Genomic DNA, 21,442 nt, shown 5'->3' with positions numbered 1-21,442 from the left:
AGGTAACAAAACTGTGACAGATTGATCACTTAAGCTCTCATTATCATGTGTAGTGAAAGACACGAAAAATTGAGTTGGGTAAGGAGTCAAACTTTGCGAGTTGATCAATTGATTGGGAAGACAAATACACCAAAGAAAAAAAAAACAAAGGAATTTCAATAAATACAAATAATTCAACCTTGCAGATCAACAATATTCTAATTACTCTCCATATGAGCAAAAAGAAATTTCAGTTCAGATGATGCATATGTAAATGTAATGTAAGACACAATTTATGGGATATATAATATGAAAATCAGTCCAATAATCAAATTGGGCAGTTCATAGAAACAAAGAAGGAGCTAGGGAAACCGGATTTGCTAACCTGATACCAATCAGAGCTAAGAAATTACAATCATCGTATTCTTTTTAACTTATAACACCTACAAACATATCCAGAGGAATTCTCTGCATAACCTGTGCTTGGCTGCCGGTGCTGGTTGGAGTTTGAATTTTCTGCATATTCTAGCAGGTTTACCGAAAATCTATGAAGAATGTGTAAACTCACTTCTAGTTGCTTCATATTTACTCATACCAACCATGCAAGCATGAGAAACAAAATTTACATATGTCAACAAGGATCAGAAAAGGCGTAAACCAATGGCAGGACCATGTCAGCTGACAAACACGAGTAACAAGAGAATATTCCGAGCAATGGGGAACAATACTATGATGTAGGTAACCAAAATCATCTCATCAACAAACCTTAAGCAAGTTTGCTCAAAAAGAATATTATCTCAATGTTCCATCAAGGCTGTTTCGGTTTCTGAGAGTGGGGCTGCAAAACAATTAACAGAACTGTCAGAAGACACTGGAAGTAATATCTACGATTATGTTATATTCCAAGCTTTCTTGTCATGCTCGCTTTGTAATTACAATTAATCTAATAAGCTTACCCACAAAGATAAATAAATTCCTAAAATAAACTCACTCACCAACAATATATATATATATAGTTAACGTAACAGATAAACGTTGTGGCCAAAGCAACATACCAAGTAAGTCCTCATAAGTATCTGCTAGCAGTGATGAGTCCATTAGCAGAGGAGGTGAAAAGACCTGATCGTGAGCTTCATCAGTGTCATAGAATGATCTTTGTCCATCAGAAGCAGTACCATTTGAGCCAGCAACCGAAAAAAATCCATTTACTTGGTCAAAATCACGAAGTGAATCCAAACCATTTAAAACGTCAGAAAACTCATCATATTTGCTTTCGGTATGTGCATCAGAGACACGATTTTCAAGCACGGAAGAATCTTTTTGAGTTGCAAACAACCTTTTGCTCCTGGTTGTCTGACTTCTCATTGAAGGTCCTTTTAATTCAGGGCTAATACGTGAGAAACCAGATGATGATAGAGGTAAAAAGAAGTGCTCAGAACTCTCTTCTGAAAGATTGTCCCCTGGTGTTTCTGAATTCAAAGATTGAGTTGACAAAGCAGCTTCTCTAACAGCTCTTTTTAAATCTTGGACATAAAAATTATCATTATCTGCAAAATATGAAACAAGAAATTTTAAAAAGGAAAGAAAAAAAAGCATGCATGTTGTGAAAAGCATCCACAATTTTTTAAGGAAATAAATTTCCTTTTTAAAGTAATTAATCACCCTACAAGAAAAGAAAGTGGGGGCAAAGATGCCAGTAGAAAACCTTGTGGTAAATTATCTGTATGATTATTTGACAAAGGCTGCTCCAAAGATTTTCTTTCTGGCTGGCTTTCTACTTGGTTAGTTTGAGGAGTTGAAGTGTAACGCTTATGTGTATATCCACTCTTTCCAGAAGAATTCGGTGTCAAAGTGAATAACTGTGGGAGCTTCAAAGCAGGAGGACTGGCCGAAATCTTCTCAATCTGAACATTGGACATTTTTGAAGCCACCTCAGCAATATCATCCGTACTACTTTCCTGCATAAATTTTAGGGTTTTTTTTTCATGAAGAGGTAGTGTCTAACATAGCATATAACATGTAAACAAGGCTGTATATGACCCAGAAGTTAGCTTTTGGCATAGAAAGGAGACCAAGTTACCATAGTCCTGCTGCTATGTGCTTGACTAGGTGAGGTTGAACGACCAGGACGTTTAACCATTGGAGGCAGATTGGTAGAAATACTATTTACTTTCTCTGTACACTCTGATATTGAATTCTGTATTGTTGGGGCAACTTCTTTTAGTTGATTGATGAGAACCTACATGAGTACACAACAGGAAAACATTTCAACAGAAAATTTGGACATTGTGCAGAAAATACAATTAACAAGACATTCCTAAAAATCAAAATGTAAAATAAAAATTCCAATAATTCTTTTCTATAAAAATAAATTGAACTGAATAATCGCAAATGGCCTAGGTGGTAGTTGGCTGCCCTTTTTATGTTTTTATTTTCTGGTCTTGATGTTGTTGGCTGTAATTTCCTCTGGGATTCCCAGAGATGATAATGGTATGGCTGATGCTATGCCTCTTGGGCTAGACGACTTAATTTTTCTGGTTTTCCTAATTTTGGGGAGTTAACACCTGTTGTTGTTAACAGATTTTGAGGTTTTGTTTTAATGAATTTACCTCCTTAGCAAAAGAAAAAAGATGCAAAAGAAGAAAATAGAACAAAAGTTTTATATACTAGAACAGAAGAGGAGAACTGGTCCTAAACTGGGATGTGGGAATTTAAATGGTCAGTTCTCAAATAGAGTATTCCAGCTTGACGAGTAGCTATAAAAGGAATTACCTGAAAGCTAGCTAAGTGTTGCTGATGTTCTGCAAGAGTCGTAGCTAAAGATTCTGCATGACCACTTGAACCACCATCATGAGAACTTCGTAAAATTTCAGGACCCTCTCCATCATTAGCTTTTGCCTGAAAAAATATGGTTTTGTAATAACACTAAACTGTGTCAGAAACTACAAGCAAAAACTGACACATCAAACTACTCAGTGTCATTGAATCAATCCAAATTCATTTCAGTCAAGAGTAAACTGAGGTAACTCAAGGAGGTCTAAAATCACAAATAAGTAGTAAGCTCAAATAAAAGGAGCAAAACAACTGCAATTTTATAGTACAAATTTTAGTAGACACACATCCAGTAAGACTGCTTTTCGAACTGAAAAGCAGGATACAGTGAACTATTCTTCACTTTGACAAGGCCTACATGGGAGAAAAAAAGACCAACACATACCTAAGCTCAAATGAGAACTGACAAGTATAGTCACAAACACAATGACATACCAAATGAAGTGATTGTTTATGAATGCGCTGCAAGGCATGTGTCCAACGCCTGATAATTTCAGCTACATCAACAGTTGTTTGGGCTCTTCCACTTCTTTCCTCTGCTCGAGAAAGTGTTTCATCATTTGCTTGTGAAACAGATGCATCTAAGCCATTATTCATCCTTTCTCCATTCGTGGTGATATATGATCCATCACTTTGGTCTACTTCATCCAAATGTGATGAAGTGAGCTCACCAGATTGGGCAGTTGATGCATCTGGATAGGGAACCTGAGAACTCTGATCCATAGCTGCAAGTAAAGAAGATCCAGATATTCGGTACCTAAAAACAAGAGTTACAATTTTAAAGGCAGCCACTAAACATCCATAGAATGCCAAAATAAAATTGAACACAGAATTACCTATGCTCCCGGTGAGCTATTAAATCCTCAATAGGACCAGAAGCAAGAACTTCGTGTTGACCTGCACATAGTAGTATATTATCGAGGTTATGAACCAATTTTAATCACAAAAGAGTGATATAGAGATAAGTGCAATTTTCAATGAACATTATTATCATGAGTATATCCTATATTTACTACAGACACATACTGTTAGGCCTCCTATCCAGCTTACTGGCCCAAGGCTGATTAGTCTTAGGAGTTTACTGGTTTATTTGGCTAGGTGTCTAAAGGTTAGTGGCCGAGTTGTTATATTTTTAATGAGCCGTCATGTTAGTCTTAGCCTAAACCTATAAATACCAAAGTCTTATTCATTTTGTAACTAAGCGATTTTATGTAAAGTTTCTAGAACTTAAGGGAGAGACCAAGCATCTCGAGTAGCTTCGAACCATTTGTATCAAAATTGTTCAATATTAATCAAAATCTATTAGAATAGAAGAAAATAAAAACTCATTACTTACTTTTGCGTGATAATATAGACTCCCACAAACGAGTAGCTTTAGACACTAAATGAGAATTTTGACTTGAACTAGATACAAGATCATCCCAATGTTCTCCTTCCAACTTCACTTTGTTCCTCAAATCATGTAATTTTTCCAGTTCTTGCTGCAGATAAGCCTATGATCCAAGTTTCCAAAAGAAGAAGGTGCTTTATTACCAAAGAAGTATCTAAAATAATGAACTCGTTTGAATCTAGATGAAACTCTCACTACCTCTTCAGCACAAAGACCACGAAACTCTGCCGTCATTTCGTGAGCCAAATTTGACCACATAGCCTGCCGTTGTACTGCTGTTTCTGCATTCTTAAGAAACCTCCTTCGTTCAAGGGCTATTCTAGCCTGTTTAAAAAAGGAGTATCATATCACTAACAAGTGTTGACAAAAACAAGTGAAGATGTTTTGAAATTTAAAAATTAAAAAAGTGAATATCTACATACACGGAAGGAGAGAAGAAAAACTAAACCCAAAAACACCATGAATCTAACAATATCACTATGAATTGTCAAACAGCAAGAAAAACAAAGTGAACTATCAAAATAAACCGTAAGCCACCTCAAGTCATATCTATGTATGCAAAAAAAGTATTCATGGTGAAAACTGAAAATAGCCTAAATTCAAAATGAATTGTCCCAAAAATAACTCTACAAGACTTCGAAAGTCATAAATTCTAGTGTCCTACTTGTCAATCCTAATAATGTCAGCATGACATCTTGACTAGCGGCAGTTACTGGAAAAAATATAAATAAAAAGCAGCAGGAGATATTTGCAAAAGCCTTTCTGGAAGAGGACTTTTCAGACATAGTCCAACAATTTAAAGTTCACTGCAGAATATAGTCCCTTTAAGTTATAACTTGACCACACTGAAGAGCCAAAATATAATTTTAAAAAATGCCATTTTACCAAAGGCAACAAAACTAAGGTCTTTCAGTCCTTTACTCCAGGCACTCTCTCAAAGGTTTGATTTTGCAATTCTCATATCAGCACAATTTGCCAAAATTACAAATTGATGTCAATAGCTTCAAGTAATGATTAGATATTAGTTTTCACAGGAAAAATAACTGGCAAATCTGTACTACCTTTGTCACAGGAAGTAGAGTTGCAGCATGAGAAAAGGCCACATCAGTTAACGAAGATGGTAATGGGTTAGAAGCCACATCAGATGAAAATGTTCGTCTATGGACCTCTCGCAAAGCATGCAAAGAAAGTTGCCACAAGAGCTCTACAAACCTGCAGTCAACACTCAGGGCTCATGAACCATTACAACTACAACTATTCTAGAAACAGAAAATCAATGTACTGATGAACACACATCAGTTTACAACCCACACTGTATAATTAACATACTTTAACACAACCCAAGCAAAATGCAGCAACTCAAACTTTCCAATAAAGATAAAATAAACTTCTTATTTTTTCAACATCCATTTTGTCTACACACTTTTTTGCATCCAATTCTGTATTTTCTCATTTTAAACACAAAAAGAAAAGAAAAGAAACCACCTAACTGAGCATACAAGCAAATTATTAACTATGCCCCAAAACTAAGATATTCAACCTTATAAGAATCTGTATTTTATTTTCAAGTTATTTTCCAAAGTTATTTCTCCCATCAAATGCAGTTCTTTGTCAAAAAACTAAATCATGAAAACGTAAGTGACAAAGTCAGAACTCACTAACCTTGGTCCACAGCACGTAGCGAGGGATGAAACCCTGGAATTGCTCCTCGGAAGTGCCCCTTGCGATTCAAGCTCACTAATAATCCCTTGAACAACCTAATCAACAAATTCCGTCGTAAATTCAACTAAAAAAGAGAATTCAGCCCACAACCACAATCCCAACATCCAATTCTTTCTCAACGACACTAAAATCAAGACACAGCATAAAATCATACCTTACGAAAATCCCGTGATTGAGCCGAATCGAAGATTGGCCAAACCTTATCAAAATCCTGAAAGATCCCAAAACATTTAGGGAACAAAAATAAGCAGATCAAAGCAGACCAAAGATGTCGACACATATAAGAACCGCACCGCCATAGGAATGTACATATAGAGCTTCGAATATACAAATATACAAAAAAAAAAAAAGTGAAAACAGAGAAAAAAGAAAAAGAAAAAGCAGAATAGAGATTGTACTTTTGCAGATTGAATTGGTCCTCTAAGCGATGATAGAATGAAGTAAAGAAGCTGTTCTCCCAACTTAGGGTTAGAGTGACGAAAGAGTCCAACCCGAGGTGTACCGTTGGAACCTCCGACTCCGATTACGGCCGGATCCAACCCTAAGAGCAAACAGTTAGTGTACATTGCACTCTCGAGCTCTATCTCTCTCTCCTTCTCTCTGTCCATCGTCATCACCACTAAGAGAGCTCTCTCTCTCTCTCCTCTCTTTCTCTCTCTACTGTAACAGAGTTCTTTTCTTCTTTCTCTCTTTGCTTCTCTCTGATTATTCCGGTTGTTCGTTCAATTTTATTTTAATTATTTTTTAAATTTTATCTGGTTGTCTCTCGATAATTTTTATATATTATTCTTTTGAAAATGATTCTTTAAAATTACGAAAACGGCATAAATTTGAAATAGTTTGGGGGCTTAATTTGAAAATTTGAAAATTACAAGTAGTTTAGTTGAATTTCCGGTTTTTAATCTCATTTAGTGGGCCCCCACGTGTATGATAAAAGGCCTTTAAATTGGCCCAAAAGACTTAAAAACTCAACGACGCTAAACGTGCTCCCGTTTTGTGGTCGCAGGCCAGCTTGTCTTTTTCTTTTTTTTTTTCCTTTTTAAATAATTAATTTATAATTATAAATACAATTAATTAAAATAAAATATTTTCTTTTTTTTTTTTCCAAAAAATTAAAACATATTCGATTGTCTTTATCCAGCTTGAGTCGTTAGGAGTCACTGTCTAGTTTGTTTGTTTGAGATTAATGTAGCCTAATTGGCAAAGCAAACCAAATTATTAACCAAAAACATTTAAACCAAAATTACTAAATAATATAGGGTTGATTAAGTATTTGAAATAAGATCACTTTCATTTTAATTTTTTATTATTGTATTGTAATTATCAAGAGAAGGAATGAAGTGCATTAAGGGGTAAATTTCCATTTTTTTCTCCAAAAATAAAATAAGGAATGAAGTGTGTTAGGGGGTACATTTTGTGTCTATAAGATGTCTTTTATATTACACTAAGCAATGATAAGAAGACTTGGATAGTCATGGTCTTCTAAATTTTTATTATATATATTTTCATACAAATATATTTAAATATAAGAAATTTATTGTGTTCTCCTAAAAAGGCTAGTCAATTGTGTCCATTCATTTTTTTTTTAATTTTTTACTTTTAATTATATCCTATTTTTTAAAAATAAATAAATAATTTATCCCGCATCTAAACACTTATAATATTTTTCTTCAATTTTAAGTCTTAAGACTTAATTTGTCTTATTAAAATTTAATTATCCATTCGTATTTTGTGTCTAATTTTCTTTCCATTTCGGAACATAATTTTTTTTTTTTTTCATTTCTTTTACTCACATCTCAAAAAGATATTAGCAAGCATAATTGAAAGCATGATAATCTCTATTATCTAATGAACTCTCATAAATAAACATACACAATATATAGAATACTAATAATTAAAAATGAAATGTTGTGCCCATACCAAAAAGAAAAGAAAAAAGTAATGATGTATAATCTAGATTTAGTATAGGTAAGGAAAATACAAAAGAAAAGTTACTTATTACACTTCAATGTGTGTGTATAATACTCTATTTATGATTTGTCACATACACAAGTACTATATTATATTGAAGAGAGAGAGAGAGAGAGAGAGAGAGAGAGAGAGAGAGAGAGAGAGAGAGAGAGAGAGAGTTGGGATTTGATGCTTGAAATGGCAATGAGTGAGGTAATAATAAGTATAGTAGTTTTGCTTAGCTTAAGTGCCAAACCTAACCAATCATAATAGTAGACTATTATGTACAACATAAGAGAAAAAGGAAGTTTGGTGAGGGATGGTGCCACATGCCATACTTGTTTTTTTAAAAAAAATTATATATAACTAATATTTGTTTACTTTTGGGGTCCAAATTTGGGTTTTCTTAAAAAATAATAGTAATAATAATAAATAACAAAATTATGTTTGTGTGGAGATATTATAATGATGTGATAATAACCGAGTGATGAGGGCAGAGAAATGATGGGTAAGAGGACACACTTGTTGCTGTGGTGGATGTGGTAGGGTAGTGATAATTTTGTTTATGGTTCACTTTAATATTAAGAGAACACAACATTCACAATCAATTATTTTTTAAAAAAGTAAAAAAAAAAAAATAATAAGATAAGATATTCACATCATTAATCATGTTTAAATTTACCGTTAAAAGTAAGGGTAATGGGAAAGTGGTGGTTTGTTTTAACCTAATTCATGCCCTTTTTAATCATTTTCTTGTAACAATGTAGAGATGATTAAGGCAAAATAAATAAGTAGCCTCACTTGCAAAAACACCTAATGTGATTCATCTATTAACACTATAAATATCCTTAAATAACATATATTTTAATATTCACTAGAAGTGCTGAGATTAAATGTGTGTCTCAAAGATTTATGGAGGATTTGAGTTTCGAAAATCTCCTAAATTTAATATTGCGTTGCTTGAGAAACAATGTTGACGTCTTCATTCTCATTAAGATTTTTTAGTTAACCGTGTGTTCAAAACTCGTTATTATCCATGTGGGTCCTACTTGGGACCGAAGTTGGGAAGCAATCCAAGTTTTATATGAAAAAGTATTTATGAAGCTCAATTGGTTATTCGAAAAGAGAGGCGTATGGTTACTGGATATGAAATGAGTATTGATATCCTTAAGGACCCTTGGCTTCCGAATAAAAAGAATCCATTTGTGATTTCGAATCACCTTAGTTTGGCAAATCAAAAGGTCTCTAGTCTCATGAAGATTGGAAAGTCATCTTAGGATGAATTCTTAAAGATATTTTTGTAGAGATGTACGTAAAGCTTATTTTGAACATTCCTTTATTCCCCTCAACGTCTGAGTTGGAGAGGTTATTTCTCATTGTCTAGTGGGATGTTCGTTTGTTATTGCTTGCTAGCGGATGGGGGCATTTCAATGTTAGAGATTGGTGACAATTCTTTTGGGGGATGACTTTGTAATAGATTTCACTGTTGGATTCTGAGATGGAACATAGAGTTGTTATGTTTCGTTGAGTGTTGTGGTCTGTGCACAATGACAAAGTGTGAAATGGTAAAAATGAGACTATTAAATAGGTGATTTCGTTGGCTAAGGATAGTTTTGATCATAGGAGTTGTGCTCGAGATAAAAAAAAAATTATTCCTCTTTGTTTTCTTTACAAGACGCCGAAGGGCACGAGCACTGGATTGCACCGGATGGTAATATGATTAAAATCAATGTTGATGTAGCTATCTTTAGCAATCATAATAAGTATGAGTATGGTTGGGTGGTGCAGAACTCTTCTGGTCAGATTATTATGGCTTAGATAGTAAGCAGGATATGTTCTTGCTGAAGCTATCGGGAGTTAAGGAGGTGTTGAGTTGGTTGAAAGAAACAAGGTAGCATGATGTGGTGGTCGAGTCGAATAGTTTGGTCACGATCCAAGCTATTTGAAGTTCGTTAAACACGACTTCTATTTTTGGGTTCTACATTTCAGAGTGTAGACGAATTCTTTCTAGTTTGAATAATGTATTTTTTATTTTTATCAAGGGATCTGCTAATCGTGTTGCTCTTTATTTGGCTAGAGTTTCATAGTTAAATGATGGTTGTAACTATCCAGATTTTATGTTTCCAAGTAATTTACATAATAATAAATAACATATATTTTTATATTTATTTTATGTACAGAGAATGCCATGAGTATGAAAATTCATAAATCTCAAGAAAGACAAACTTTACATCTCACAGCTACAGCTAAATGAGCTTTTAGAATTAAAAAGGACGGTGCAATAGCAGAAGAAAACTTGAAGCTATGCACCGTCCCGAGTCGCTTGAGCTCATGATGCTTGAAGATCATATGGAATGACCTTCATTGATTGCATCAGGAGTATATGCACTATTATTTTTTTGAGTTGTGACATTTTTTTTTTGGTTATTATTTTGTTGTGATTGTTATTTGTTATTTGTAGTTTAGTAGTTTCCATACATGTTTAAGAAGATGTTTTCACGAGAAAAAAAAATACAGAAAATCATATGAGCATTTATAAAAATATAGAGTTCCAAGTTAGTAATTAGATAAAACACAATGGGATCTGTCGATTTGTGCATTTTCTATTTTTGTTTTACATTTGTATATTATTTTTAATGAATTGATAAGAGTAATTGGTTACTGCCACATTACTTTTTAAAATAACTGGTTACCAATTTCGAATTAGTTATTGTAAAAAAATAATGAGGTAGTAATTAATTACGATCATATCAATAAATAAATCTACAGATTAATAGTAGTAATGTACTACAACTAATTTGATACTTTGATTAAAAAATCATAAATATTTATATATATAAATCATATTTTAGTAGTTTTTTTTCTATATATATCCATATTATAAAAGCTAAGTTCAAATTTGCCACATCTTTTCCTCAAAAAAAAAAAAAAAAAAAATCATTAAGAAGGAATAGAGCCCAGATTAAATGTTGGGTCAAATTACAGAATGTTGAAGTGGGTGGCCCAAATGATGAAAAGGGCTCAAGTAGAATATTTTAGAGGAAATTACACAATCATTTTTTTATTTTTTATTTTTATTTTAATTTTTTATTAGTCTTTAATTTTATAGATTAAATTATCATTATGTGTATTAGAGGTTATATTTAATACTTTAATTATAAAAGGAAAAATTTATCAATTAAAATTATTTTACAATAACATTTGATTAATGTGTAATAAAAAAATACCTCTCAACTTATTCTATATTTTCTTTTAAAGGAAACAAAGTTCTATCATCTTTATCCCTTACCCATTTTGCAAGAAAGATAAAAAAAAAAATTGGTAACTTTGACACGTGCACTTATCACGTGCAAAAACAAAAACAAAAATTTGGATTAAGAAAAGGGAAAAAAGAATTATATTTAATCTCAAAACTTCAAATAACACTAGTCACTTTCTTTTTCATAAAGCTAATATTTGGAACACAATACGAATTTGTTTAAGCACTAAGACATGATTTGTACTAGAAAAGAATAGAAACAATTTGTTCTGTCCTTTTCAAAAACAAGACAATTTGTTTAGAATTGTAATTTTTTTGGTCGATTCCAAATTGTAATTATTATATTCCAAAAATATTTATTTGGAGGGGAACTAAAATTATTAGTTTATTGAAATTTATACCTAAAAGAAAATTTTTGAAGAAAAAAAATTATAAAAATACGAATACATAAGTTTTTTTTTTTATTTTTACCCTTTAAATTATTTATTTATAAAAATACATTATTCAAGAAAAATAATAAATTATTTTTTAAAATGTTTAATAGTTTATTTATAATAGTATTATAGTTGTCATAATGTTATTTTTAAATATTTTCTTATCTTTTGCCAAAAAAATATATATTTTTGTAATTTTAAAAATTTAAAAATGTATTTTTATAAATAAAAATTTTAGATCATAAAATTGTATATAAAATATAAAAAAAAAATAGTTTTTTTTTTTAAAAAAAAAATAAAAAATTCCTAGTTTATAACCCAATCTTTTATTATTATTATTGTTGTTGTTGTTGTTGTTGTTGTTTTAACAAAGTTTATAATCCAACTTTGAATGAAAGTTTTTTTAAAAAAATATAAATTAACATATAATTTTACTTATCTTTAATATTTAAATTTATAGTGAAAATATGTCAAAAAATATTATAGTAAAAAAGATCTTGTTTTATTAACTTAACACTTAAATTTATATATTTATGACGTTAACTAGTCAATAATATAATAAAATATAATATTTTTCTTTGGATAAACAAACAATAAAAAAGGAATTAAATCTAAATTTTGAGTCAATTCTCATCAAAATTTGATAGTAGTAAAAAAAATATATTAAGTGATTCTATAATACATTCCTTTAAAAGAGATGTACTGATACACTTTCTATTTGTTTCAGCATCCAAAAGAATTTTTGTCTTATTTTTTCTATTTTGGTGGATATTATAACTATTTAAGATATCTTATAAAATTTTGAGAAATTGAGAATAATTTACAATATAAAAAAGGGGTTTTTTCAATTTTACACTTCAAAATATTTTTTTTCTTTTTATTTTTACGAAATTTTACATAGAAACTCCTGTTGGAACTAGCGCTGCAACTTAAATTGCAACAAAAAATCGTATAGAAACCGCTATTGTAACTAGCGCTGCAACCACTTTAAAAACCCAAATTGTAAATTTGAAAAAAAAAATTTTAAAAATAGTATATGGGGTAATTCTCCTATAAAAAATAATATTCAAACATGCAAAACACTATTTGAATGCAATTTTCGACGTGTTAAACTATTTTAAAATTTTTAAAAATTTGCAAGATGTCTAAATAACTATAATATATATATATATATCACTACGAGAATAATTTTGACTGAAAAATTATTTCGAATACTAAAATAGATAAAAATATATAGGTATATTCCCTTAAAAGGGATGCATTACAAAAAATTTCAAAAATATTTATGAAATTAAAATTGTAGAATTATCACGAACGATAGGGGGTTCGGGGGGATGTGCCCCCTGAAACGTGTGCTAGGGGGGATCGGGGGGAAGTTCCCCCCGCCAAGCTGGGAATGAAGGAACGTACTCCAGGGGCTCTCCCATAGCTCCTCAAAAGCGGAGGGAGAGACCCAGAGAGGGAGTGACTGAATGAATTACCATGTTATTTATTTTTGAACATGTAAGTAAGTGTTGGTTCTGTTTTGTTAAATATATGGCTAATTAGTAATTTTTTCTTTTCAATTTTGATATGTACTAATTTGTTTTTTTTTTTGTCCGTTACAAATTCCCCTTGAACTATTTAGATGGTTAAATTTAAAGACTTAGGCGAAAAAAATTGAGGAGACACGATTTATCACAACTCAAAATTTAGTGAAAAAAATTACTAATTACCTTAAATATATTTGAGCTAATCCAATAAGAGAGAGGGTAGGGTATATAAGCGAGCCGCAAATCGATTGAGAAAGATAACCAGAGCCTGGTCCAGACTCGAATTCTTCTTCTTTCGATTCTTTTCTTCCGAGTTTGGTTCTGTCTCTGATGATTCTTGATCGTTCTTCGCCTTTACCCTTGAAGCGCAGAAGATTCACCTACGTTGATCCAATGGAGGCTGATCAAGCTAAGGTTTTTCCTCTTTTACATCACACTTTTCCAACTTGCTTTTTTTTTTTTTTTTTTTTTTTTTTTTAATTGAATCGTATTTTGTGTTTATTTGTTCGATTTCTCAACTGGGTCGATGTGGGTTTCCCTTATAGTGTCCTATTTAGGTTTCAATTTGGGTACTTTGTTAATGGTAGTGGATAATAACACTGATGAGTAAAAATCGTTTCTTTGGTAGAAAATTTCAATCAAGGGTTCAATTTGATGTTTTTTTTTTTTTCATTTTTGACTTAGTTTTTTCATCTGGGTCTTTTGAGATTTTTGTGGGATTCATTGTTTTGTTTACAATGGTTGTATGATTATGATCAATGAAGTGTTCATTAGAAGTTTGGATACTGAAAAGTTTAACCGGGTTTTTCAATGGACTTGACTCCAGGCCAAGCTCTCTGCTGTAAAAGAGAAGCTGGGTCGAGAGATACGTGTGTTTGAAACTTCACCTCCTTCTTCTTCTTCACCAAAACAAGAATCCAAAGCTGGTATGACCGTATGAAACTGCAATTGATCTTCCTTTAATTAGACTGTTCTGTTCCTAAGCTCGTTCCTTAATTCCCATCAGAGCTTTTGCATGTTTTGAAAGTACCTTTTTTGTTTTGCAGAGGAGCCAGACGATTTCTATGATTTCACTGCTGAGGATTATTATCGAATTATGTCATCAAAAAAGGAAGGTAATTCTTAGAATTCTGTCTTAGGGGTCTCATCAAATGCGCCACATGCCTCTTCTTTCATTTGTATTATACATAATTATAAGGAAGGTAACTAGAATCCTGATTGCTTTGATTGTTGGACATAGATAAATTCTTAAAGACACGAAAACTCAGGGAGGCAGAAGAGGCAGCACGCAAGTCAAAAATAACAAAGGTGACACAAAAACATTTACCATTTACTTTGTGTTTCACTTGTTGATACTAAATGAGTGTTACCAATTCCTTATCTCCATCCGGTTATTGCAGGCAGTAATAAGGGTGCGATTTCCTGATAACCACACATTAGAGGCAACATTTCATCCATCGGAAACGATCCAAAGCTTGGTTGATCTTCTTTCTAAAGTTATTGCTAAGCCACAACTTCCATTCTATTTATGTAAGCATACACAAACCAAAGTGTTAAATGTCATATGTGTGTTATTTTAGACATCTTTATATGTTGTTATTAAAGAGAAGAGAGGTTTGACATGTGGGAAATGATGCAGATACTACCCCTCCTAAAAAGCAAATAAAGGACTTGTCACAGGATTTTTACTCCGCTGGCTTTATTCCGGGAGCAATCGTGTATTTTGCTTATGATATACCAAAAGGTCAGCACAAGCTTTCATATGTTCATTGTTTTCTGAAATATGTAGTTTGTGTGTTGTAATGGAGGTGAGTTGACTAGGCCGAGCATTTTTTTTCATTAATCTATCCCCTCAGATAAAGGGTAGAAAACCTTGCAATGAAATGTGGATAAATTAATGTCTTACCAGAAAATAATCCTTTTTTAGTTCCTTGAATATAGGAAAGAGAAAGATGGATGTGGACTATCTATTGATAGAAAAAAGATAATCAAGAGGGATAGCTTATTAGCTTAAATGGTTAGGCATGTCTCATGTGGTTAGTTCCCACAAGGTATAAGGTTGGAGTCACTCTCGGTTGATTGCTATAGTTTTCTAGTTGACGGAGTGCTTATTTTAGAGTAAATAGTAGCATAAGTAACTAAAGGATTAAGTTTGTAAGCGGCATAAACCCAATGCTTATTTTTAGCAGAAGTATTCAATGTTTGTAAAACTGTAATTTTATTCTATTTTCGTCAGTATAGATTCCGTTTTTAATTTATTAAAAGAAGATTTTGAAGTAATTGATACTTCGTGTTTCTGTCTAGACCTAATAAATTAGAATTTGAGCCTTATATGTGTCTTGTTTAAGACAATAACAAAGTTTGTACTGATGAAATTAGAGAAAAATTACAGTTTTACAAATATTGAGTACTTGTGTCGCTAAAAATTAACATTAAGTTTATGTCACTTACAAATTTAAAATTTTGGGTACATATGCCGCTATTTACCCATCTTTTTATTATTATTATTGTGAAAAGAGAAAAGGAGAAACTGATAGGAAGAAAGATAGGTAGGTCTTCTTTAATTGACTTCATTGTTTCTTATCTCTCTTCTAGGGGAAGATGCTGCTGCTGCTGCTGCTGCCAACTCGGATCATTTCCTTCAGGAGGAAATCATGTCTTTGAAAGGCTTGGAGCTCATTACCGAGCAGGCAGAGCCCGTTCATTCAGAACCTGAACCTGTAATCCCGGTCCCGACACCTGTTGTTCGAGAGAGTAAGCCTGCAGAGAGACCATCAGGGAAGCCAAAGTGGCTGAGGTTGTGATACGTCTAACTCCAAAAGCAGACTTCTTTCTTATGCTTCTCCTCTTTATCAGCCAACAGATTGTCTGACTATACCAAGTTTGAGGCAGATGAATATCTCTTAAGCTATGTGAAAATTTGTAAGAGTTTTGAGGAGTTGAATTGTAAGGACACACTTTATGCTTTATTTGTAGTTGTCAATAGAGTTGTGCATTTCTGGTCTCAGCATGAATTGGAAATTGCTTTCTTTACATCAGTCATTCTGTATTTTTAGACTCTGTTTCTACTACCTTGGGGCTTGGGCTTGGATGCCTACTGCTTTTGTCATTAGAACTAATCTTAAAACATTGTAAACTTGCATTGTAAAAATGGGAGATCAACACATAGTTAAATAAAAATGACAAATTGAAATTATAACTTTAACCATGTGCAAGTGCAAATAAATATTGTTAATTGTTATCTAATATTCTCATAAATCTAATTCGAACATTATTATGCACAACTAAGCACTATTTTATATAATTATTCTTTAACAAAGCTGAGTTTTATAATCACTCTTTGAAAGGTGGAGTGTAATTATTTTTCTTTTGTTTTAACTTGGTTATTGCGATCATAATCTGAAAATATTCTTTAATGATCAATCGGACTATTTCATATTATATGAAAATAATATTTTTAGAGCAAAAATCCTTCATATTCATTTGTACATGGACAAATGACAATGTTTATTGAGAAGGAAATGTGGAAATATGGAAAGGGGTGGGAAGAGAGCTGAAATCATTTGTTTGGCAAGAAAGAAAATGAGAGGGAAAGGAAATTTGAGGGAAGGGCTATCCCTCCAAATCCTCAAAAATCAATCTTTCTAAAAAGTGAAGGATTGTATAATAAGACAAATCTTTTTATTAAAAATTACATATATTCTTTCATAAAAATAAAATACATATTATTTACATATTAAATGGTATTTATATTGCAAATTACTTTAAATAAAATAACACCTCTATTCTTGATATTTCCAAGATTGCTATAACTACTAACAAGAGAATATGAAAATAATATAATAATAATAGAAGAAGAAGCAAAAAAAAGTGATGAATGGACTTTATGGGCTTGATAATTGATATGGAGGAGTTAAAGTTCGGCTGATCCTAACAAAATTCATTATTTAATTTTCTTTTTTGAGTGGGAAAAGACTTGAAAAAGAAACCATATTATTTCTACAAAATTTCCACTTTTTGTAAGTGTTGTGCTATTATTAAAGCAATAAGAGAAAGATTTCATGTCCTTGTGTGAAAAATAGAAATTTCCTTACATTTTTAGATTACAGTCAAAGCTTTAATGTAATCACTACTATTTGTAAGCTTACATTTGACTAACTATAATTGTTAAAAGGGTGTGAATTGATTTTGTTTTGACCCTTTTCTCTTCTTCTTCATGATATAATATAATATTGTGTGAAGTTGAACAAAATCAATAGTGTACACATTATTAATTTATAATATTTACATAGAAAACAAAAGAATGTCTTTTGTCTCATTATAATTTGTTCTATTTTTCTTTTGAAACTTTTATTATTAAATTAGCTAACAACTTACATAACATATATGGTTAAATTTATATACATTTTTACATTATTTGCTCTTTTGGATGAAATAAATTATGATATGTGAATTAGGTTAGGTGTAATAACCATTTATCCATTAATCCTATTTATTTGATGTGATTTGTGAAAACGTGCTCAACTAACAATCAAATCATTTCAGCTGGTGCACCTATTTCTTAAACCTTAATTAATTACTACCACTAGTACTACTATACTACTATAGTGTATTCCATAATTAACAAAATGTCCCTAAAAATATTTATTATAGTTTAAGTATAGTATGTTTCACATCACATTGACACATTCACATTCACATTCACATTCACTAATAATTTTTTAATAAATGGGAGAATTCCCATTTTGTGCTTTTCTGAAATAAAAATAAAAATGGATCTGTGAAATATTTGGGAAGGGATTATTGTGATGATTTGCCTTGTATTATTGATTAGAAGAAGAAGTCAAAATTGTCCACATAAAATCAACCCCACCACTACATAAGATGAATCATCATCTTTAATAATTTATTATTATCCTAAACATAGCAAACATGCCTTTATTTCTTAATAATATAAAGAAAACTAAATTTTAGTGGATATGTAATGAGTGAAGACCTTTACTTGTCCTCAAGAGTACGATGATAATAATAATAATAATGATACAATACTAATAATAATAATAATAATAATAATACATAGCTAAACAAATATTAGTACTTATGTTGTAAATTTGTGAAAATAAGACAAAAGTAGAAGAAGAACAATAAACCATATATGAGAGAAAATAATCCATAGCAACTGTAACTATATATGTTGTGAGAGAAAAAATTGGTGTAGTGTTTGATAAATTGAAAATTTAGAAGTAGTGTGAGTTGGAATAATTATATCTATTTTTCTTTTTTTTTTTGAAAACTAGATTATATTGAATTGTTGTCCTATACAAAAAGACTAAAGTAGACATCATAATTATTTTTTTATTCTACTAAAAATAAACTCACACCTACTCTATATATATATTTTGAAAATTGATGTTGTCCATTTTATTTATATTTCATCTAATATTTTTTGGTAATATTATATCTTTTTTTCTTTATAATATTTGTTATTACAATTAATTATATGGTATGATTCTATAACATGAATTGATCTTGAGTTAATTTTAGTAAACAAATTATAGATAAAAAAAATTCTAAGAATTCAAATAAAATTAATTTACATAAGAATAAAAAAAAGATTTAAAAAATCATATTTATCGTATAAGAAATATAAAATATTCCTCTATATTGAAGCTACAAAGGAAAAAAATTGTTTTCATATAAATAGTTTGTAGAAAGTACATAAAAAAGAGTTTTCTTAGAGCATTTTTAATCCCAACAATAATTTTTTTAAAAGAAATATTTATAGTTGTTAAAATATTTACATCATTCTAAAATATTTTTTTTTATTTTCTCTCTCATCTACATAGTATTTATCACATTTTTTTAAAAAATAAATAATATTCTAAGTTGACAACTCTAAAAATTATCTCACATCACATTAAATTAATGATTTTTTAGGTAAAAAATAACTTTTTTCTAATAGAAAATTTAAAGAAAAAGAAAAAAAATATTACGTAGCCATTATTTATGTTGAGCAACACTTTAAATAAAATTAATTTTAAAATATTACATATTTAACAAGACCACTCTAATGAATAATCCCTATTAAAAATACTCTTAGCCCTCTTAGTTTTATTGCACCAATTAGAAATAAAAAGTTTTATAAGGGAATCATTATAATTAGTAAAAGATAATTTAAGTATTTTCAAATATTCATTAAAGGAGAAAGGATGTGCAATACAAAGATACTCGGACTCCATTTATTAAAAAAATATTAAATTAATTATTTTTTAAAACTTTATTTTTTTTTTCACATAATTGATTTATATTTTGTATTAATTTTAAGCAATTTATTATTTTAATAATTTTAAAAATAATGAATAATTTTAATTATTTTTATTTTAACATGCATTTTTTTGTTTTATTTATTTTCTTTGTAAAATATTAATATATATATATATATATTTATTTATATGTATTTTTAGAATAATAAAAATATATTAGATTTTAATAAAATTGGAATGCCTTAAATCGTTTTTTAAGGATAAAATAGATTCCCGAATAAGGTAAAACTAAAATCCACCTTTTACAACTTTCTCTTAGGCTGTTTACTAAATACTAAAAAAGAATGTTATCTAAATATAACTAAAAATATTTTTATTAAAATTAGTACAAAAGAAGCCTCCACACAGTCGTATCTGCTGATACGTTTTGCAGTCTCTCAGATTTGAGAGTTTAGTTCTGAGTTTTTGTTTTTGTTCAATTCTGGTTGGTTCGAAGGTCTTCAATGGCGTCCAGTAGCAGCGAGGAAAGAGGGCTTGATGCAGGGAGAGAAACGATCTCTTTGGATGAGGAAGAGACGGAGGTTCTACAGCTTCAAGGTATCAATACAGAGGAAGTGTCGATTGACACCAGATGGTGCTTAGTGGGCAAGCTTTTGACGGGCAGAGTCTCAGATTTTAATGTGTTCCAAAACATGATGGCATTCCTTTGGCAGCCGGGAATGGGAATGTACGTCAAGGAGCTTAATCCGAATCTGTTTCTCTTTCAATTCTATCACGAGATTGATATTCAAAGAGTCATTGACGGAAGCCCATGGACATACGATCGTAAGCCATTTATTTTTACAAGGTTGAAGGAAGGAGATAACCCGAGGATGATAGAAATCAACAACCTTGATATGTGGGTGCAAATACACAATCTACAAACGGGAAACATGACTCTTAGTGTTGTTATGGCACTTGGGAATTTCATTGGTACGTTCATAGACTCGGATCCTAACAACTTCGTGGGAGTTTGGCGAGATTACTTACGTGTGAGAGTCCGCTTGGATGTCAACAAACCTATCAAGCGACGAATGAAGATTAGCATCGACAACTCTTCCTGGTATTGGGCCAATTTCAAGTATGAAAGAATCCCAACTTTTTGCTTCATTTGTGGGATAATCGGTCACTCAGAGAAGTTTTGCCCCAGATTGTTCTTGAAGCCTTTACACTTACACGACAAACCTTACGGTTTGGATCAGAAGGCACAGTTGCAGAGGCGACAGTCGACTATTGGTGCTCAATGGCTCAGGTCAGGTGCGGTGGTGCGTGAAACTCGGGAAGCAGCTCTGTACAGGGTGGTTTTCCTTGTCCTAGATCAGTGGAGAGAATTGGGGATTTGATAGGCAAGAATCATGGTAATGATAATCTCCCTGATATTGTGCCAAGAGAGGGGCGGAATCCTAGCAAGATTACACAAGGAATAATTGAGGAAGATTTGACTTTAAATGTCAATAGTAATGGAAACTTTTTTGATTCCACAATCACCACAATGGTTGACTCTAAGAGAAGAAGACCCGATTCCACTTTAGGAAACTTTGGGGGTCCACGTATGAATGTAGTTTCGGCTACAGATGATGACATGGAGCAAGATGGTTCGAGGCTTTCAAAAAATGGGATGGTGGGCTCTGGTTTCCAGGCCCGCCAGGAGCAATGAGTTGTTTAAGTTGGAATTGCCGTGGGCTTGGGAACCTGCGGGCCTCACAATTCTTACGAGACCTTGTGTCTCAAAAGAAGCCCAATTTACTTTTTCTTTGTGAAACTTTATGTAACAAGGCTAGTTTGGAAAGATTAAAAGCCCAACTGGGGTTTGAAGGTTGTTTTGTGGTGGAAGCCCGTGGTCATAGTGGTGGGCTCGCTCTTCTTTGGAAAGAAGCTAGTGAAGTTGTCATCCAAGGTTTCTCTTTTAATCACATAGATGCCACGGTCCATATGGTGGGGCTGCCTCCTTGGCGTCTCACTGGCATTTACGGGGAGCCAAAAAGAGAACTTCGGTCTCAAACTTGGGACCTATTTCGGTCACTCAAAAATGATAGTCTTCT

The 21,442-nt window shown here is 31.6% G+C and overlaps 2 protein-coding genes across 2 annotated transcripts; one reads left to right on the top strand and one right to left on the bottom strand.

Annotated features, from left to right (window-relative positions):
• Positions 1-259: 259 nt before the first annotated feature.
• Positions 260-6,697, bottom strand: LOC115699471 (AUGMIN subunit 6). The gene is made up of 13 exons (XM_030626899.2): positions 6,322-6,697; positions 6,078-6,134; positions 5,864-5,958; positions 5,263-5,413; positions 4,400-4,525; positions 4,148-4,304; positions 3,648-3,708; positions 3,247-3,568; positions 2,752-2,877; positions 2,060-2,218; positions 1,685-1,937; positions 1,035-1,526; positions 260-817 (listed from the first exon to the last, which is right to left on the bottom strand). The coding sequence occupies exons 1-13, from the start codon at positions 6,535-6,537 to the stop codon at positions 777-779; spliced, it is 2,256 nt and encodes a 751-aa protein (XP_030482759.1). The 5' UTR covers positions 6,538-6,697; the 3' UTR covers positions 260-776.
• Positions 6,698-13,237: 6,540 nt separating this feature from the next.
• LOC115700714 (plant UBX domain-containing protein 1) lies at positions 13,238-16,303 on the top strand. Its single transcript, XM_030628342.2, has 7 exons — positions 13,238-13,512; positions 13,925-14,024; positions 14,145-14,213; positions 14,339-14,406; positions 14,499-14,628; positions 14,738-14,842; positions 15,694-16,303. Exons 1-7 carry the CDS (start codon positions 13,429-13,431, stop codon positions 15,900-15,902), a joined length of 765 nt encoding a protein of 254 aa, XP_030484202.2. The 5' UTR covers positions 13,238-13,428; the 3' UTR covers positions 15,903-16,303.
• The last annotated feature ends 5,139 nt before the right edge of the window (positions 16,304-21,442 follow it).

Source organism: Cannabis sativa, chromosome 8, assembly GCF_029168945.1.
Source record: "Cannabis sativa cultivar Pink pepper isolate KNU-18-1 chromosome 8, ASM2916894v1, whole genome shotgun sequence".
NCBI classification, from domain to species: domain Eukaryota; kingdom Viridiplantae; phylum Streptophyta; class Magnoliopsida; order Rosales; family Cannabaceae; genus Cannabis; species Cannabis sativa.
Note: the sequence above shows the minus strand (reverse complement) of the source record. Positions and strands in the feature narration are given on the sequence as shown.

Bases quoted from the DNA above. Each gene is read 5' to 3' on its own strand.
- LOC115699471 (XM_030626899.2), bottom strand. From the start codon at position 6,537: ATGACGATGGACAGAGAGAAGGAGAGAGAGATAGAGCTCGAGAGTGCA. The intron at 6,135-6,321 runs GTACAATCTCTA...GGGATCTTTCAG, and splicing joins GACCAATTCAATCTGCAAAA to GATTTTGATAAGGTTTGGCC. The intron at 4,305-4,399 runs GTAGTGAGAGTT...CTTGGATCATAG, and splicing joins GTGGTCTTTGTGCTGAAGAG to GCTTATCTGCAGCAAGAACT.
- LOC115700714 (XM_030628342.2), top strand. From the start codon at position 13,429: ATGATTCTTGATCGTTCTTCGCCTTTACCCTTGAAGCGCAGAAGATTC. The intron at 14,025-14,144 runs GTATGACCGTAT...TTTGTTTTGCAG, and splicing joins AAAACAAGAATCCAAAGCTG to AGGAGCCAGACGATTTCTAT. The intron at 14,407-14,498 runs GTGACACAAAAA...CGGTTATTGCAG, and splicing joins GCAAGTCAAAAATAACAAAG to GCAGTAATAAGGGTGCGATT.